The sequence below is a fragment of the Eucalyptus grandis genome, chromosome 6, assembly GCF_016545825.1.
Source record: "Eucalyptus grandis isolate ANBG69807.140 chromosome 6, ASM1654582v1, whole genome shotgun sequence".
NCBI classification, from domain to species: domain Eukaryota; kingdom Viridiplantae; phylum Streptophyta; class Magnoliopsida; order Myrtales; family Myrtaceae; genus Eucalyptus; species Eucalyptus grandis.
Genome location: NC_052617.1, coordinates 39,848,245 through 39,865,821, shown reverse-complemented (window position 1 = coordinate 39,865,821; position 17,577 = coordinate 39,848,245). Strand labels below are relative to the sequence as shown.

The 17,577-nt window shown below is 38.9% G+C and overlaps 1 protein-coding gene across 4 annotated transcripts; it reads left to right on the top strand.

Annotated features, from left to right (window-relative positions):
* The first annotated feature begins 1,054 nt into the window (after positions 1–1,054).
* LOC104449695 (protease Do-like 7) lies at positions 1,055–17,125 on the top strand. 4 transcript variants are annotated; one of them, XR_726605.3, is made up of 25 exons: positions 1,055–1,602; positions 2,143–2,213; positions 4,384–4,518; positions 5,872–5,930; positions 6,350–6,386; positions 6,779–6,904; positions 7,001–7,090; positions 8,147–8,212; positions 8,310–8,366; positions 8,443–8,508; positions 9,058–9,165; positions 9,404–9,484; positions 10,182–10,231; positions 10,584–10,749; positions 11,675–12,184; positions 12,555–12,737; positions 12,817–12,922; positions 13,378–13,548; positions 13,627–13,706; positions 13,775–14,002; positions 14,256–14,471; positions 14,622–14,779; positions 15,250–15,361; positions 16,402–16,651; positions 16,734–17,125. XR_726605.3 is itself a non-coding variant. In XM_010063934.3 (24 exons), the coding sequence occupies exons 1-24, from the start codon at positions 1,302–1,304 to the stop codon at positions 16,561–16,563; spliced, it is 3,339 nt and encodes a 1,112-aa protein (XP_010062236.1). In that variant the 5' UTR covers positions 1,055–1,301; the 3' UTR covers positions 16,564–17,125. The 4 variants fall into 4 exon arrangements, 3 of the variants coding, with proteins under 3 accessions (XP_010062236.1, XP_010062238.1, XP_010062237.1); XM_010063934.3 differs by having other exon boundaries at positions 16,402–17,125; XM_010063936.3 differs by lacking the exon at positions 1,055–1,602 and adding an exon at positions 1,675–2,060 and having other exon boundaries at positions 4,424–4,518; positions 16,402–17,125.
* Positions 17,126–17,577: the final 452 nt, after the last annotated feature.

Below are 17,577 nucleotides of genomic sequence, written 5' to 3'. Positions count from 1 at the left end.
TTGATCTCGAATGTCGGAATCACATGTCGAAAATTCGCATGTTGGAATTCTGACTCGAGTGTTAGAGTGTTGGAAAATTGTTGGAAAATTGATTGAGTGGGAGAATATCGGATTTTTCGGATTTGATTGAAAAACTCTTGTGTGCCAAGTAAGTTTTACATAATGCAAAAAGTTTTTTATTTAAAAATTTGGGTCCGAAGGTGTGTGCTTCGTGGCCAAGTAAGTTTTACATAATGCAAAAAAAAAAAAATTTATTTAAAAATTTGGGTCAATGCTTCGTGGCCAAGTAAGTTTTACATAATGCAAAAAGTTTTTTATTTAAAAAATTTGGGTCCGAAGGTGTGTGCTTCGTGGCCAAGTAAGTTTTACATAATGCAAAAAAAAATTTATTTAAAAAATTTGGGTCCGAAGGTGTGTGCTTCGTGGCCAAGTAAGTTTTACATAATGCAAAAAGTTTTTTATTTAAAGAATTTGGGTCCGAAGGTGTGTGCTTCGTGGCTAAGTAAGTTTTACATAATGCAAAAAGTTTTTTATTTAAAAATTTGGGTCCGAAGGCGTGCGAAGGCTGTCATCTATCCTGCCCATAACCCAAAAAAAAAAAATAAAAAAATATATTTATATATACACTTTTTCCTTTTTATATTTTAACCCCATATTAGTTCATTATGTTGTCAATACAGGCTGTAATGTCTACCCAATGCCATACAGAAAAGCATACTCCCTCCAATAATTCTATAATTAGCAAGTTAATTACGCCCAGAAAATACATTAATTATTGCGCAATGCCCGTCCCCCTATTAGTGCTTCCACATTTTCTCGAGGGGTCATGTTAATGAGCACGACTCGTGTGTAGCTAGCTATATCACGTGAGGTGACAATGAGTCGAATTGGGTCAAGTTAGGCATTGAAAAATGCGGTATTTTTTATATGATTAATCGAAAAAATAATCAAGCTCAAGGGGAAAAAAAAAAAAGCTAATGAAACCCTTTTTTTTTTCCCTAGTCGCTGCTATGATATTTTCTTTATATAATCCATTTTCCACTGGCCATCTTCATCATCCTGCTGCCATAAACCCACCCGGCTACTGCTGCGCAGGTTAGAGAGAGAGAGAGAGAGAGAGAGAGAGGGTTGAGAGAGAAAACGCAGGCGCCCCCAACTGCTCTCCACTTTCTTTCTTGCTTTCTCTCTCTACTTTCCCGAGAAAAGTTAGAGAGAGACCGGATTCAGGCCCCCTCATCGAATCCCGCGTCGCCGATTCGCATCAAGATTCGACCAGAGAGAGAGAGAGAGTGATCATTTCGATGGGGGATTCGCTGGAGCGGTTGGGCCCCGATTCGGCGACAGCGATGGGGATCGACACCGCCATGAAGGACGGGGAGCTCGGCATGGAGATCGATGGGGCGGGCCCCTTCCGGGAGAACGCCGCCACCGCCGAGGACTGGCGGAAGGCCCTCGGCCGGGTGGTCCCCGCCGTGGTCGTGCTGCGGACCACCGCCTGCCGCGCCTTCGACACGGAGGCCGCCGGGGCCAGCTACGCCACCGGCTTCATCGTCGATAAGCAGCGCGGGATCATCCTCACCAACCGGCACGTGGTCAAGCCCGGTGAGTTGGCGCCATTTGATTCGCCTTCGGATAGGAGAGGGGGCGCGCGTTCCGGTGTTGGGGCGTGGAGCGAGTTTTATCGGTTGGTTCTCAGTATGTGCTGATCGATGATGCGGTGGCTTGAGTTTCCGCGGAGAAATGCGGGGAATGGCGAGGATTTAAGAGTTTTTGATTCTTGAGAAGGGAGTTTGTTCTTTTGCTGGGAACAGAAGATAATTTAGTTATTGGTAGGCTTATCTAATGAAGAAATCATGTCTGCGGGTGAAAATCTGATAGTACAGCATTTATCCAATTCAAGGTGGCTTCTTCTTGAACATTTGTGGCGGGAGCTTTTAGATGATTATCTTTCTGGTCATAATCAGGCAATGTGAAGAGTACCTTGTCCCTGGCTGTTCTGTGGAGCTTTAGTTTTCATAACTTCTTCTTCGAGTTACAACTGTAAATGCCAGAGAGAAGATGTAGGATAACCATAGCTTAACACAGTTAAATGACATCTTTTCTTTTTGAATTTCAATGATGATAACTATTCTCTCTTAACAGGACCGGTGGTTGCAGAGGCTATGTTTGTCAACCGCGAGGAGATTCCAGTGTTTCCTGTTTACAGAGATCCAGTGAGTCTGAATGTCCCAGGGCATTTTTCTTGTCTTCTGCTTCTTAGCTCCCTGTATACCACTGTTACATGGAGCCCTGCTTATTCAGATTTGATTCTGCTGTCTCTCTTATGTTACTGGAGTAAATTGGTGTCTATTTACTTTACTTGTCATTGAATGCTGGCACTGATTTTTTTTTTTACCCAGAATACTGGGTGTTCTTTGAAAGATCCAAGTGATTATTGTTGACGTCAGATGTGCACTACAGTAGATGCTGTAGGATAGCAAAGCGAAAGTTCCTTGAAGTTGATGGTGCTTTACAAACGCTAATGGCTGTAGTTGCACATGAAGAAGTTTCTAGTCAACCTTGGTTGTAGACCCTCCATACAAACAGGCCTTGTCTTTTTAATTGGTGCCACTAAAAGCCAAAAAGAATATGCTTAGCCTGGTGCTTGGCCTCTTAATTTTCCAGCAGCCATAATTATTTCCGGTGTTAGAGAAATATGCCAATCAAGCTCCCGAGAGCACTCGTTAACATTTGGTGTTTTTAGTCAAGGACCTGCATGGACTGTTCTCAAGTGTGCATTGTGACTTAAAGAGAATCTGGAAGAAGTTAGAAGTTCCAAGTGGCTTTACCACATTTTCACGTGTGAAATTCTCCAGTTTGCTTCTTCAGCTGGCTAGGAGGGGAAAGGCTGCTGTATTGAACGTTTTCAAAGCTTGATCATTTTGGTGTCCTGCCACAAATGCGTTATGAAAATTGATATATATGAGTTTGGTTCCCAGCATCGTACTATCATTCGTTTTCTTCGTGTTGATGAGATGTGCTAGAAATATCAGTGGAAAGAAAACAGTTTGCTTCACTATAAAGCTCAGTGCAGGATGTTACTGGATGCTCTTTAACATCTAGAATGAGGCCTAACATAAGAGTAGTTAACTAGATAAAGATTTTGCTTGTTAAAGGCCAATTTAGTGAAATGAAGATTGGTTCTTGAAGTGGGAAAAGCTTGTGATAGTGGTTATAAGAGGTCAGTATTATCGGCCAGGTAGGCACCCAATGGAAGTAGGATGGTAGCAAAAGGAAAAGTAGTATGGATGTTCTGGAAGGTCGCTTATTCTAGGTGTACCAGTCCACACGACATACTAGGCGGCGACCTTTTCTTTTTTTTCAAAAATTAAGGAAAAGCAATAAAAGGTGTGTAGGATGTGGTTTACTAAATGAGTCTTTTGTAAAGGTTCTCTTCTTGTTTACATGTGATGCGTGGTTTTATTTATTTATTTATCTATTTTTTTGGGGGGGCGGAGTGAGAAAGGATTTTTGCTTGTTGAGTCTTGTTTGCTTCTTCATTCTAAAGAAAAAAGACTTGGAAACTTCCTCCTCAATATGTTTTAATAAGTAGAGTTATTTCTCTACTCTTTTGGAATTCTGAAGTCCCCCCAAAGATTCTTATATGTCATATCCTTTTTAGGATAGCTTATTTCACCAACTTCTCCATCTCTCTTTAAGGTACTCATGATGAAGACCTTTTCATTCTCAATCTCAATGCATATGTTTTGCTGTTTTGGAGGGATTCTTGCATTATCAACAAAATGATCCATTTCATAGAGATAGGGAGAAATACTGGCTGTCGAGTTGGAAGGTTCACCTGAACTTAGGGCTTGGAGCTAGATGTGCAAAAAATCTTTTATTAGTGAGTTAGAATTAAATGCCATCACTATAGCGGTAAATCAATGCAAAGTTGGATTATGTCTTTTCTACATATCATATTCGCTTAAGGATTGAGAAATGTGTTTGTTTTCGTGTAGTTTGATAGAATGAGCAGATCAGGTATACATATAGTGTCTTGGTGAACTGCCAGGAGAAATGAAGTTAAGCTCTCTGGAATTTATCTCATCAATTTTAATTAGAGATAACAACATGTCAGATGGATGTCCAGCATTTCTCTGCATGGATGTTTATAATGGGTTGGGATCTGATAGCATTCTCCTTTGTAGCATGTCATGTTGGGTGATGCTTATCACTGAGTATGCAGATATTTTCACCTTCCATATGAGTGCCATCTACTTGTCATATTGTTTCTTTACTCTTTAACTTATTGATACCATATTTTACCTATGGCTCTTGATTTCCACTTTTCTTGTTGATATTGTCATCATGTTATAGAGACTTATGTGTTGCAATTTCTCATAGGTTCATGATTTTGGCTTCTTTCGCTATGATCCTAATGCAGTCCAATTCCTAGATTATGAGGAGATCCCACTTGCTCCTGAGGCTGCATGTGTTGGATTAGAGATTAGAGTTGTTGGTAATGATAGTGGGGAGAAGGTATGTAGCTGTTTATTTTTTCCTGACGAACTTCAACTGCAGTTATTTGTTTATTGCCATATATATTATATGTGACATTTTTCTTTTGGCTTTCTTTGTCTGGCAAGAGGATGATGGTTCATAGTGTTTTTTGGGGAACCTTTAGACATCTGGTTAGAATGTCCAATCCAAAAATTTAAGCTGATAAGTTGAGGTAGATAACATAAATATAAAGAGCATTTAGGACCCGTTGTCAAGCGATGTGGGACAATACTTCAACATCCCCTCTAATGTACAGGTCGGATTATGAGTGGTATGTGGAATTTTGACCACACAAATCTGCAATAGGGATAGCACTGGTTGTGATACCATGTTAGAAAGTCCAACGAAAATACATGAGTTGATAGGTGGAGAAATGCCATATGAATATGAAGAGTATTTAGGACTTGTTGTCAAGCGATGTGAAACGATACTACAACACATCCATTGGGTCCTAACGGAGTGACACATTAAGTGGAACAAAATATTTTTCTTGTAGAATTCCATTTTGTCCTTTATGAAATGAATGGGGGTATCTCTTGCTTTTCAATCTTACTTTTGCTTATGGTGCGGTAGGATAGGACATGATGGTATGGGAAATCAATCTCATTTCTAACATCACGTTCTTTGTTTGAAGAATGGTGGAAGATGAAGCCAGAGTAGCTTCATCTGCCTAATCTTAGTGCCCATGTCTGATTTGTTCTTTTGCTTTCAGGGAGAAAAACCCAGATTAGCTGACATGCATTCCTATTCAGTTTAGGAACTCACCAGATATGACTGCATATGAGAAATAGTGAAAGAACAAGAATTAAATGCACCTGCCAGTCTTCTACTAGCGTTCACCAAGCACTACCAGCATTTTAGTTTGGCCATTAGTGAGTTTCACTAGTTTGTAATTGTTGTCTAGAGAGTGACTTGCATGAAATGGTGGCTGTGCTATGATTTTTCCTTGCTCAGCCAATCAGCTGATTGAGGCAAGATGGATGTGGCTTGACTTGGAACATTTAGATGGATAGATAGTCACTCTCAACAACGACAGTGGGATTTGAATGTGATTGTCAACATGTAGTGGTGACCATGCCATGTGATGATGGTAGTCAAAACTGGAGGATGTGGTCAGCAACCATCTTATACAGTCTTGTTTTCTTTTTCCTATCTTCATGTTTTTGTATGAAGGCCTTTTTCATCCACACATACATCGAGTGTTTTTCAGTTATTCCCATTTGTAAAGTTCACATGTGTGTCACCTATAGACAGAAAAGGTTGATTGGACTAACAGTTAACGGCTGCTGTAGAATGAATCTGCACTGTGCTAATTGTATCTTTGTTTGTCAGGTTTCTATATTGGCTGGAACTCTTGCTCGCTTGGATAGAGATGCTCCTCACTACAAGAAGTGAGTTGCTACTTACGTTTATTTAACTATTTGCCAGCATGAATTTGATGCTAAATGATGCTATATACAGATTTTTACTCTGTTTTTTCTTTGTTGGAGTTGGAGTTTGAACAAACTTCTTCCATTAAAGGTTCTTGACAGAACAAGTTGATCAATGTTGTTGGACTTTCTCTTAGAGATTGCTTGCTCACAATCACTTGATACAAACTCATTCCCCCTTCTTTAATATAGCAGTCAAGCAGACTCATATGTGGAACAAATTTTTACATGAAATTGACTTTAGTATTGGTTAGCTTTCTTTAGATGCATGGAAATTAGATATCATGTTCTTTTAGCATTTGCTGAAACTTCCTCTTGCCTTTGGTTTACCTTACTGTCTACTCTGTTGAGAGGGTCATAACAATGATTATTTGGTGCAGGGATGGATACAATGATTTCAACACATTCTACATCCAAGTAGGTTACTTTTTGTTGTATTTAAAGGGGCTATTTAACTGTAAATTGTGTTGCCAGAGTGTTCATTCTTTGATTTGACATGGTCAAGTGCATGAACTATAGAGGACAGATATGACAATGTGGATTTTCATGGTTGGATATATTTAATTCTTGCTTGATTTTAGCCATGATGACAGGTATTTAAGTGAGAGCAATCAAGCGTGACATGAAATTCTCTATGTTTCGTCTCCTGGACTAATTGGGATGGGGAGCATTAATTGTGCTAGTTGGGCAATCCAGTTTGACTTGGCTAGCTCGTAGAAGTTGTTCAGTTTGCAGTTTGTGGATTCTTTTTATCATTTATTTTTTTAATACCTGAGATTGTGTCATGTTCTTTGTTACCTTATTTTCAGGCTGCTTCTGGAACCAAAGGTGGCTCAAGTGGCTCCCCTGTAATTGATTGGCAAGGTAGGGCAGTAGCCTTGAATGCTGGGAGCAAGACTTCAAGTGCATCAGCATTCTTCTTACCTTTAGAACGAGTAAGTTAACCTCCTTTTACCATTATCATCAGTTACATTGTAGTTCTGGTAAGCACCTGTGAAATATTTCAACCTGTTGCTTGTGGCTCTTGTCAGGTGGTAAGAGCATTGAAGTTTCTTCAGAAGGGAAGAGATTCACATGGAAATAAGTGGGAGGCTGTCTCTATTCCACGGGGAACGCTTCAGGTAAGTCAAGACATTACATTTTACTTTTGCCAATGCTTTTGCTTCTTCACCAGCCATGCAATTGTTTTGAAAACATGTCACATCAGTGGACCCTAAATAAAGCTTAAGCTTGACTATCATACCAATGTAGATGCATTCTTCTCGACAAGTATAACCATGTTTAAAAACGAGTCTTCTTCTTCCAGTTGTTCAAATAGAATTTTTTTTTTTTTTGGGGGGTGGGGGGGGTCTTGTTACTCTTTTCTCTTTAATGAGGTTAATATCAAATGTTACTTGTTACTGGAGCTCAACATGTTTCATGACATGCCCATGCGGAATAAACTTGGCCTTCACCCAATAAGTATTCTACCTCTAGACTTACTTTTAGCAAGGTGCTAACGTTAGTTGATTCATTATGATTCCCCAAGTTAACTTCCTTGAGGGTTGATACAGTCCCAATGAAGGACAGATTAAGATCTTTAGTGATCAGTATGGTACAAAATATACAATTCGGATGATTGCAACATCACAGTCACCAACCTGGAAGATAATTTAGTCGTGCAGTTATGTTGGATGACAGAAAAGTTAATTTGTAATGCAAACTATATCTGTCTGTATAAAGAACGTCATATGAAAACAGAACCTTATGAAAGCAGGAAAAGAAATGCAGGAGCAAACCAAGACGAAAGAGAAGAATAAATTGATTTGAAGATGTTCCACTGGGGAGGAAAGAAAAAGGAGAAAAAGTTGGGGGGGGGTGGGTAGAGAGGGACTTGTCTTGGTTAGTTCTCATACAAGGGATGAATAAGTTGTTTGGCCAAACAATTCTTTGTGGCTTGAAGGAGGCAGTCCTGGCTCAATCTTTATGATCTTTAACAGTAATCCAATACCTTCTGTATCTGCTTGCTAATTCCGCAGCTACCATTAGCCTATAATTTGGTGGCAAGTTGTTTAGATCCAGCAGGTTGGGCAGCGACAAAGATTTGTTTTTGCACAGCAAGATGCCTTCTCAATTTTTGAGCTATAAGTAGTCTCAGGATGATCAGTTTCTGATTCAGTGTCATTCAAATGATGTAGGTGACTTTCCTTCATAAAGGATTTGATGAGATACGTCGATTGGGACTTAGGAGCGAGACAGAGCAGGTATATATTTCTTTTAAAATTGGAGGCATATGTTATTTCTTTTTAAGAAAATTTTCATTCATATCTCCTGAAAACTTGTTATGCTTTGAATGATTAGATGGTTCGCCATGCATCACCAACTGGGGAAACTGGCATGCTGGTTGTTGACTCTGTGGTAAGATAGGTTCTGTTGGTTCTCAACTGTGCCTACTGTTAAACAAGGGACTTACTAAGCATTGGACCTATTGCAGGTACCTGGTGGTCCTGCACATAAAAATTTGGAACCTGGTGATGTGCTGATCCGGGTGAATGGGGAAGTAAGTACTGGTCCCATTGACTATAGTAAAACCTTATTGGACGTTGCTTTAAAACTTTTTCAAATAGTAAAATTCCATTTGCGGATTTCTTAGTATCCTTTAAGTGATTTGTTGCTGTGGTCTTGCATCTGCTCATTAGACAAGTCAGATACTTAAATTTTCTTTTTTTGTTGACCATGTTGTTTGTTTAGTCTGATGCATGCAGTGGCTAATATTTGTAAAAGAATCACTTGGTGGAAACCTTGTAAAATTGTTGATGATGGTACAGTATTTTGAAAATAAAATGTTGCTTTTAAGTCCATTTTTCATCCTCGGTTTGTTTTATTTTCAAATTTTGGAACTTCATTACATAAGTGAAACATGTGAACTAAATAATATGGTTTTGCTAATCATGACCTTGACATAATAGAATCATATCAATTTATGGAATGCCCTTTGTTATATGCTCTTTATTAGTCTTATTCCAGTTTGTGAAGTAGATAAATTTGGAGGTTGAGTTGTTGTGACCTTATTATCTTAATGTGTTGACTGCTGTGGATCTTTGTGCAGGTAATTACTCAATTTCTTAAAATGGAGACTTTACTTGATGACAGTGTTGACCATAAGATTGAACTACTGATTGAAAGAGGTGGCATTGCTGCTTCCGTTAACCTTCTGGTATGATAGTGATTGCAACCTTCCTTTTAGGTCATGACATAGCTTTTGCTTTTGTTGACCTGGATGCTTTGCTGTAAATTTGACTATCTGACCTTTGGACATTTTTTTTTCCTGTAACTCAGCTGGATGAATCAAATTCTGAAAAGAAATTAGGCTGTAATGCTTGTCTATTTAAAGTTCATCAGGATGAGACTTTACTGATCTCATCTTTTTCTCACTGAGAATATTCAATTTTCAGGTTCAGGATCTGCATTCGATAACCCCTGCCCACTTCTTAGAAGTAAGTGGTGCAGTAATACACCCTCTCTCATATCAGCAGGTAGGAGTGATTCTCCTTTTCTCTTGGTGAAATTTGAGGCTTGTGCAAAAAATGCACAAGTATCACATAGAATCTTTTCCCTATGTTGAACGACCATTTCGGCAATAAGTTTAAGCTGTCAGGCAATCAATGTGCTTAAAATGTAAATCTAGCATCATATATTTTTTCACTTACCCATGTAAGTGAGCAAAAACCTCGCACGGGAAACATAGCATGTGGGTACAGTTACATCGACAATTAGAGGGTGTGCAAGAGTAAAAGAAATGGGGATTCACACCCTTGATATGAATACTAAGATGAACAACCGGATTCCAATAAAGCTTAAGCTATGAAACGTGGCCATCATATAAACTAAGCACGCATGATAATTACTTACACCTGCAAATCTGTTATCCATTTTCTTGTGTACTTGCATTACATGCAGTCTGATTCCTCTGCTCCAATGGTTGCTTGTACCACATCATTCTTGGTGTGTCATTCTGGATTGTGTGCTAAATAATCTTGCCTTTGTTCCTTGTCTGTTGTGAAAACCATATTTTAAGATCAATTTTCCTTTAGTGAGAACACCTGGCTTGACTTTGTGTCGTGTGATATTTGGTATCTTGCTTAGACAATCACATTCAACTAATGCTTTGTTTGAGCCACTTATATTGTCTGATATGTTGAGCATTGACAAATTATTGGCCTTTGTTTTCAGGCTAGAAATTGTCGGTTTCGCTGTGGTCGGGTCTACGTTGCAGAACCAGGGTATGTCATGCAGCTACAGATTCAATTTACATGTCACTTAGTAATCAGTATTTGCATGTTGCCTTTTTATTTATTTAATTATTGTAGGAGCAACTTTTCGTAATCTCCATTTAATAGACTTTATTTCCAGTATATACTCCAATGCTTGGTGTAAATATTTCTCTCCCATACATGTGCGCATTTTTACTTGAGGACAGCTGTATTGGAAAGATCTTCAAATGTCTTGAGAGTTGTTTCACTGCTTGGAATGCAAATTGCCAACATAATATAAATGATTGAAAGTAATGAGTAGAGATAATTTTTTTGATGTTCTCATGTAACGTTTCTTTTATTGTTTCATGACACAATCTAGATACATGCTCTTCAGAGCTGGAGTTCCTCGTCATGCCATTATTACAAAGTTTGCTGGTAAAGAGATTTCAGTACTTGATGATCTAATTACAGTTCTATCTAAGCTTTCTAGAGGGGCTCGTGTGCCATTGGAATATATCAGTTATTTGGATCGGCATCGTACGAAGGTATGTGTATTCTGAGTTCTTTTAGTTAATTTTGTTTTCTTGAAACATTGGCAGCATTATTTTCACTTATGTCAGACCAATTACTTGATACAAAATAATGTTTGTCCTAGAGACATGGCTGTGTGATTTCAATCATTGTGTTATGATTATCATGAGATGCTGTGCCCAGCACATATATCCTGTTTTTATTCACTAGAAAGTTATTTCAAAGTCTTAAAACCGAATGATTGGCTGATTGATTGCTCCAACTTGGTTATGGGCATTGCTCTGGTTTTGGAATTGCATAAAAATTGGTTGAGTCGATAACTCAGTGTATCTGGACTAATGGTGCAAGTGCCATGGGCAAGTGGTTATTGTTTGCTTGGATCTGCACAGAGATTTTATAGGCTCAAGACTTGTTTTTTACCTGAAAGGGTTTATTGTTTAAATATTCTAACGAGCTCCACTTTGCTATTTTTGGGCATGAAGACTAACTTCCTGGGATCTGATGTAGATGCAGAACTGTGGATTGCCTTAAGTTTGTATCTGAGGCCTGCATTGATACAGTCACTTAGTGCAATGTGATATTGACTCGGTAGTTGAGGGTTGCATCTGTGATATTGATTGAAGCCTAAATTCAACATTTGATCATTTTTCCACTGCTTCAGTTTTGAATACATTAATTAGGCTTAAGAACTTAAGAACTGCCTCTAGTGCAATGCAATCTAACTGAACGAAAGATCAAGGAGCTTTTGTTAGTGCGTGCTGATGCATCTACTCCAGTGTTATTAGTACAGATGAATACTGTCACGAAGGAAGATGATGTCCAACAGTGTCGAAATTTTATTGATTTTATTCTCCTGTTCTCACTTTATGTCATGTGCTTAGGTACACAGCTTTAAAATTGGAAAAACACTCATTTAATGTGTGCTTTTACTGCCTGCAGTCTGTATTGGTTACAGTTGATCGCCATGAGTGGTATGCTCCTCCGCAGATATATAATCGTGATGATAGTACTGGTTTGTGGTCAATAAGGGCTGCCTTTCAACCTCTGTCTACCCCACCGCATTCTTCTATACTTAATGGTGAGCTGGTGCTAGCCAAGCAAGAAGCTTCTACTGCTGAGGTCACAATGGAACAAGTAGATCAGGAGAGGAGACAAGAGTTGATTGATGGTGTTGCTAGCATGGAAACAAATGATGGACATTCTTCTGAAGGGTCCCATACTCAAGATGAATCAGATATTGGAAAGAAGAAAAGACGTGTGGAAGAAGATCCACCAGCTGATGGGGCAGCTGCCGACTATTCATTGGTTGATAATAATAGGGAACTGGAGTTGAAGGATACCAGAAATGGGGAAAGTACAGTTGTGGCAGATTATCAAAGTCCACCGGCATTATCGGCCAATGCTTCATATGCTGAACATGTCATAGAGCCTACTCTTGTAATGTTTGAGGTGAGTGACTTCCAAAAAATTTATTGGTATTAATTTCCAAATTTATTGATTAATCAGTCACCCTACAGCTAGACCTTTAACAATTTAGTCCTACCTTCATTTATGTGCTTTTGGGATATCACCATCCCCTTTCTTCCAGAACATGTTTTAAATTAGTGACAACAATGTGGTGGTGCTTCTTCTAATGTATATTCATGTGGATTTATCTCCATTTGATGAAGACATACTTCGAACATCTGGTTTTGGATGAGATCTTATCCTCCTATCTTAGGGGCTCTAGTGGCAATTCTTAGATTTTGTAGTTTTGCTAGATATTTAATAATTGCTTGTGGTGGCTCTCAAATTCAGTGTTCTCATATTGTACTTGCAGGTTCACGTGCCACCGTCATGTATGGTAGATGGTGTCCATTCTCAACATTTCTTTGGGACTGGGGTCATTGTATACCATTCTCAAAGCTTGGGATTGGTTGCAGTTGACAAAAATACAGTCGCTATATCTGTCTCTGATGTGATGCTTTCATTTGCTGCTTTTCCAATTGAAATTCCAGGGGAGGTAAATAATCGTTGATGTTAGTACTGGTGAATTCCTTCCTTTATAGTCTCATCTGTACCACCTTTTACCTTCATTGCAGGTGGTTTTTCTCCACCCTGTTCACAATTTCGCTCTTGTTGCATACGATCCGTCTGCTTTGGGTCCTGTTGGTGCTTCAGCTGTTCGTGCTGCTGAACTTCTTCCTGGTATATTTGGTTTTGAGTTTAGTTCTTGTTCACATCAAATTCCAGAAGTTCAGATTATATGCATTTCTCTCCCAGCCATTTAATTTTACCACACTAAGGAATTGTGGTCTTTTTCTTTTAACTGGCTCACTTTGAATGTAGCTAATTTCTCTATCGTATACTTAATATCATAGAACAGGTGACCACGTGTTAAGTCACATTAAGTTGTTCTTTCATTCTGTGAAAAGTAGCTTCTAAGTCGATTACTTTAAGTGTTGCAAGATATGATGTGCATATTTCAACCATTAGAAGTTGCTTGTGCAGCGGAAAATTTCTTTTGGGTGTTCTGGTAGGATCACTTCTGTCTGTCTGGCTCTCTGTCTCTCTATGTGCTTGGAGCTGTGGATGTCTGTGTCTGTCAGTTCTTATAGTAACTTTATTGCAATTTAAGGAGCTGGTCTTGTTGTGTTCTGCAGAGCCTGCACTCCGTCGGGGGGATTCTGTCTATCTTGTGGGGCTGAGTAGAAGTCTTCAAGCAACATCAAGGAAATCCATTGTAACTAATCCTTGTGCTGCTCTTAATATTGGCTCAGCTGATTGTCCAAGATATAGAGCAATCAACATGGAAGTTGTTGAGCTTGACACAGGTTTCCATTATAATCCATTCTTACTGCAGATCTTGGTTATCCAGATGTTGGTTTTGGTTGTAATGTGGTGTATTGCAGATTTTGGCAGTACTTTTTCTGGGGTACTAACTGATGAGCGTGGAAGAGTTCAAGCTATATGGGGGAGCTTTTCGACTCAGGTTTCCTAAGATTCACTTGCTTCTATTAGTGATTGTTTCTATGTTCTGATGCTTATTCCTATTTGCAGCTGAAATTTGGCTGCAGCTCCTCAGAAGATCATCAATTTGTTAGAGGTATTCCGGTTTATAGTATCAGTGAGGTAGTAAACAAAATTGCATCTGGTGCCAAGGGGCCGCCTCTACTCATAAATGGGGTCAAAAGGCCAATGCCGCTTGTTAGGATGTTGGAGGTTGAGCTGTACCCCACACTGCTTTCCAAGGCCAGAAGTTTTGGACTGAGCGACCAATGGGTTCAAGTAGGTCTTTTTCTCCCCCTTTGGCCAAAAAGCAAGTAGGCTTTTTTCCTCACAACTAGTGCAAGACTTTTTTTAACGGCAAGGATATATCTTTGCGTGAGAGAAATAGCAAAGCATTAAAATTGACAGAAACAGCAGAATCTTTTACGTGTCAAAAAATGGCGTAGTTTGTCTAGACATGATAAACCCAAATAATTAAGTGCTCAAATATAATATGTAGGGAGAGGATTCTGACCAGTGGCAATTATTGTAGGCTCTTGTTAAAAGAGATCCAGTTAGGAGACAAGTTCTACGCGTTAAGGGCTGTTTGGCTGGTTCAAAAGCTGAAAATTTATTGGAACAAGGCGATATGGTCCTGGCAATAAATAAGGAGCCAGTTACTTGCTTCCGCGACATAGAAAATGCTTGCCAAGCACTGGACAACTCTGATGACGCTGACGGGAATCTTAATCTGACCATTTTCCGGCAGGTGAGAATCATTAGATATCTTGTTATTTTGTGCATTGTTTACATGCCCAACTCGTTCTGTTTATTCAAGAATGAGTTTAATTTTGCTTATAATTTTAACAAAGCTTGAGAAGTGATGATTTTTCATGTTTGAATCATTCTTGTATTTCAGGGGCGTGAAATGGATATTCTTGTTGGGACAGATGTTAGGGATGGAATTGGTACGACACGTGTTATTAATTGGTGTGGATGTATTGTTCAAGAACCTCACTCAGCAGTCCGTGCTCTTGGATACCTTCCAGAAGAAGGGCATGGTGTGTATGTTGCTAGGTGAGGTCTCACAATATTTTTTTGATCCGATGATTCCGCAAGGAAGTTGCAGCTCTTTTTTTAAGCTCTGCTTAATTTTGGAATACCTTGAGTCTTTTGTCTGGTGGGAGAAGGCTTCTTGAGTGATTTTTAAATCAAATCAAGCTCCACCTTGAGTACTCCCACAGTGCATTCCCTAAGAAAGATAGTTTTGTGTTCTTAGCATCAACTAATATATTATTTTCCCTGAACCAGGCTGTTAGCAGCCATTGCTGTACAGTCAACTGCAATGCAGTACTTACCGGTTGTTTTGACTTTAAAAATTTTTTTTTTTCTATATGGAAGATTATCTCTTTGAAGCATTCTTTTTAGCCGGTTCTTGTCATGATTTTATGCTTTAGTTTTGCTTCCCCCTATTTTTGGTGCTTCAAACAAGTCTCTTAGGATATATACGAAATATCTCATCTTTTTCTTTTGTTGGTATTTGCCAGGTGGTGTCACGGAAGTCCTGTGCATAGATATGGTCTATATGCTCTGCAATGGATTGTCGAAATTAATGGGAAGCCGATTCCTGACTTAGATGCATTTATTAGTGTGACAAAGGTACTTTTACTGTGTGCTGTGGCAGAGTTACAAGTATCATTCTGGCATATAGTAGAGGGAGAATCCTCATTTCTTCCCTAAAAAAGTTGAAACCAAAATGTCATTATCATATTATTTCTTCCATGCTACTCTCCCCGATGTCAGTACTTTGTCCATAGTATTTGCGAAGGGAGATCTCTTTTCTTTGATTTGGCTGTATTGGCACATTTCAACACCCCTGTTGATATGATTGGATTGACAAAGTGAGTGCAGGGATGTGAGTGAAGTTAACTTCTGTTTTTGAGGTCTTTTTTCAGTAGAATCACTTCATGCGTCAATAACTGTGGGGTCGTCGAGTTTGGACACTATATAGGATAGCAGTTTCAAATTACAACTAGGTCATGATACATTGGCAGGCTGTGGTTCAGTGTAATTCTGACAGGCATTTAAGTAGGATACGTTTTCCGTCAGTTGCCTAAGTTCCCATATATTCTACCCCACTATATGTTTAATTGCAGGAATAATATATTTTTTTCAACAGTATATGTAGCATTGATGATCAGAAAAAGTGCAAAATCTATTTTGGTTATCAATCATTCTTGAGTACTTAGAATTACAGTCATCATGAAAAGGTATACATATTTCACCAAATGTCGTTTGACTTTGAATATCATTTTCGGTTTTCTAAATTCTGATTGTGTACCTTGAAAATCTAAAATTTTGTTTGTTCCTCCAGCTCTTGACATGCTTGGCTAATGAAGCAGCTAAAGTGCATGGTTGAGTTATAAAATTTTGTAAATCACCTAGATAGATATTTGTTAATCTTCACTTTCTTGTCATTGCTTCCCAGCATTATTGCTCAAGTATGCCTTTCTGGGTAAATTGTTCCCCACCATACTGGGGGAGATAGATATACATGATCAGATTTGTCTGCTTGCAGTAATTGATGATTGACTTATGCTAACGACACTGGGATGATTGATTCTGCATTACTGTCAGACAATTTTATGTTTCTCTTTAATATTGCACTGCCATTTTGATAGTTATGAATAATAATGCAGGAGTTAGAGCATGGGGAATTTGTTCGTGTAAGGACAGTACACTTGAATGGGAAGCCACGGGTACTAACGCTGAAGCAAGATTTGCACTATTGGCCTACATGGGAGCTGAGGTTTGACCCAGATACTGCAGTGTGGCGTCGCCAAATAGTCAAAGCATTATAATGTGGATTTGTGCAGTCTTACATAGTTATGGGAGAGGAACGACTGAAAAGAAGTGGCACATGCATGGAGGCAGCCGACCTAGACCAATGTAAATTTGATTCATCGTCAATTCCGATTGTGTTCACTCATGCGGTGCAGTCATCCTGATCATTGGCCACTACATCATGTAGGCATGGGAATCAAGTGCAAAGTCGATGCAGTTAGTTGCAATGCTAGTGGAGTACTTGTAACTTGACAGTCACTGAAGTTACATTAGAATGAGTAGAGGAAGGAAATTAATACATGCGAAGTACAGTCAAGTCATTCAATTGAATGAAATACAAAAAAGAAAAAGAAAAATGTAACGCAATGGTTGTAGAACTTTTATATGCGTTTGTGTGGATTGAGTCGTGTCGCCAGCTAAATCTTTCTGCTTTTCGCTGGATAAGTTCGCAAATATATCAGTTTTCCTGTTTGGATTGTTCTCACGGACGCCTAGTATTTCTATTTATAACCTCGAAGAAGGTTACATTGCGGCAGATATTCCAAATTGGATGAATACTACCAAGGTTGAATTTGGTCAGTTGGTTTAGGGTATGTTTATTTGAGTGAGAATTTTTCGTGAATTTAGTTTTCTAGACTTTTACATGTTTGGATTGCTGGAAATGATCAGTTAATGTAAAACTTATTATGGTCTAAGGAAATATGCATGCATAAAGTTTTGAAAATGCGTCATTATGTGTCTGGTTTACTGAAAATGATCGGTTAACCAATACACCTAATGTTGCTTGAATGTCTGTAAGGCAGGAAAAGAGGCAATTTTCGAACAGAACCTTGAATAATTTAGACATGTGGCATAGGAATCGGTTGCATTGGACTTCTATATGATGCTTGAAATTTTCAGTGATCCAGGCTAGGAAAGGTCGTCTTGCTCTTCTATAACATACCTCCCCTATGTCGTACTGAACCGAAGCGCACTAGTATTTCATAATTTTGTCTATCGGTCAAACAATCTGTTGCGTCCCAGGAATGTCG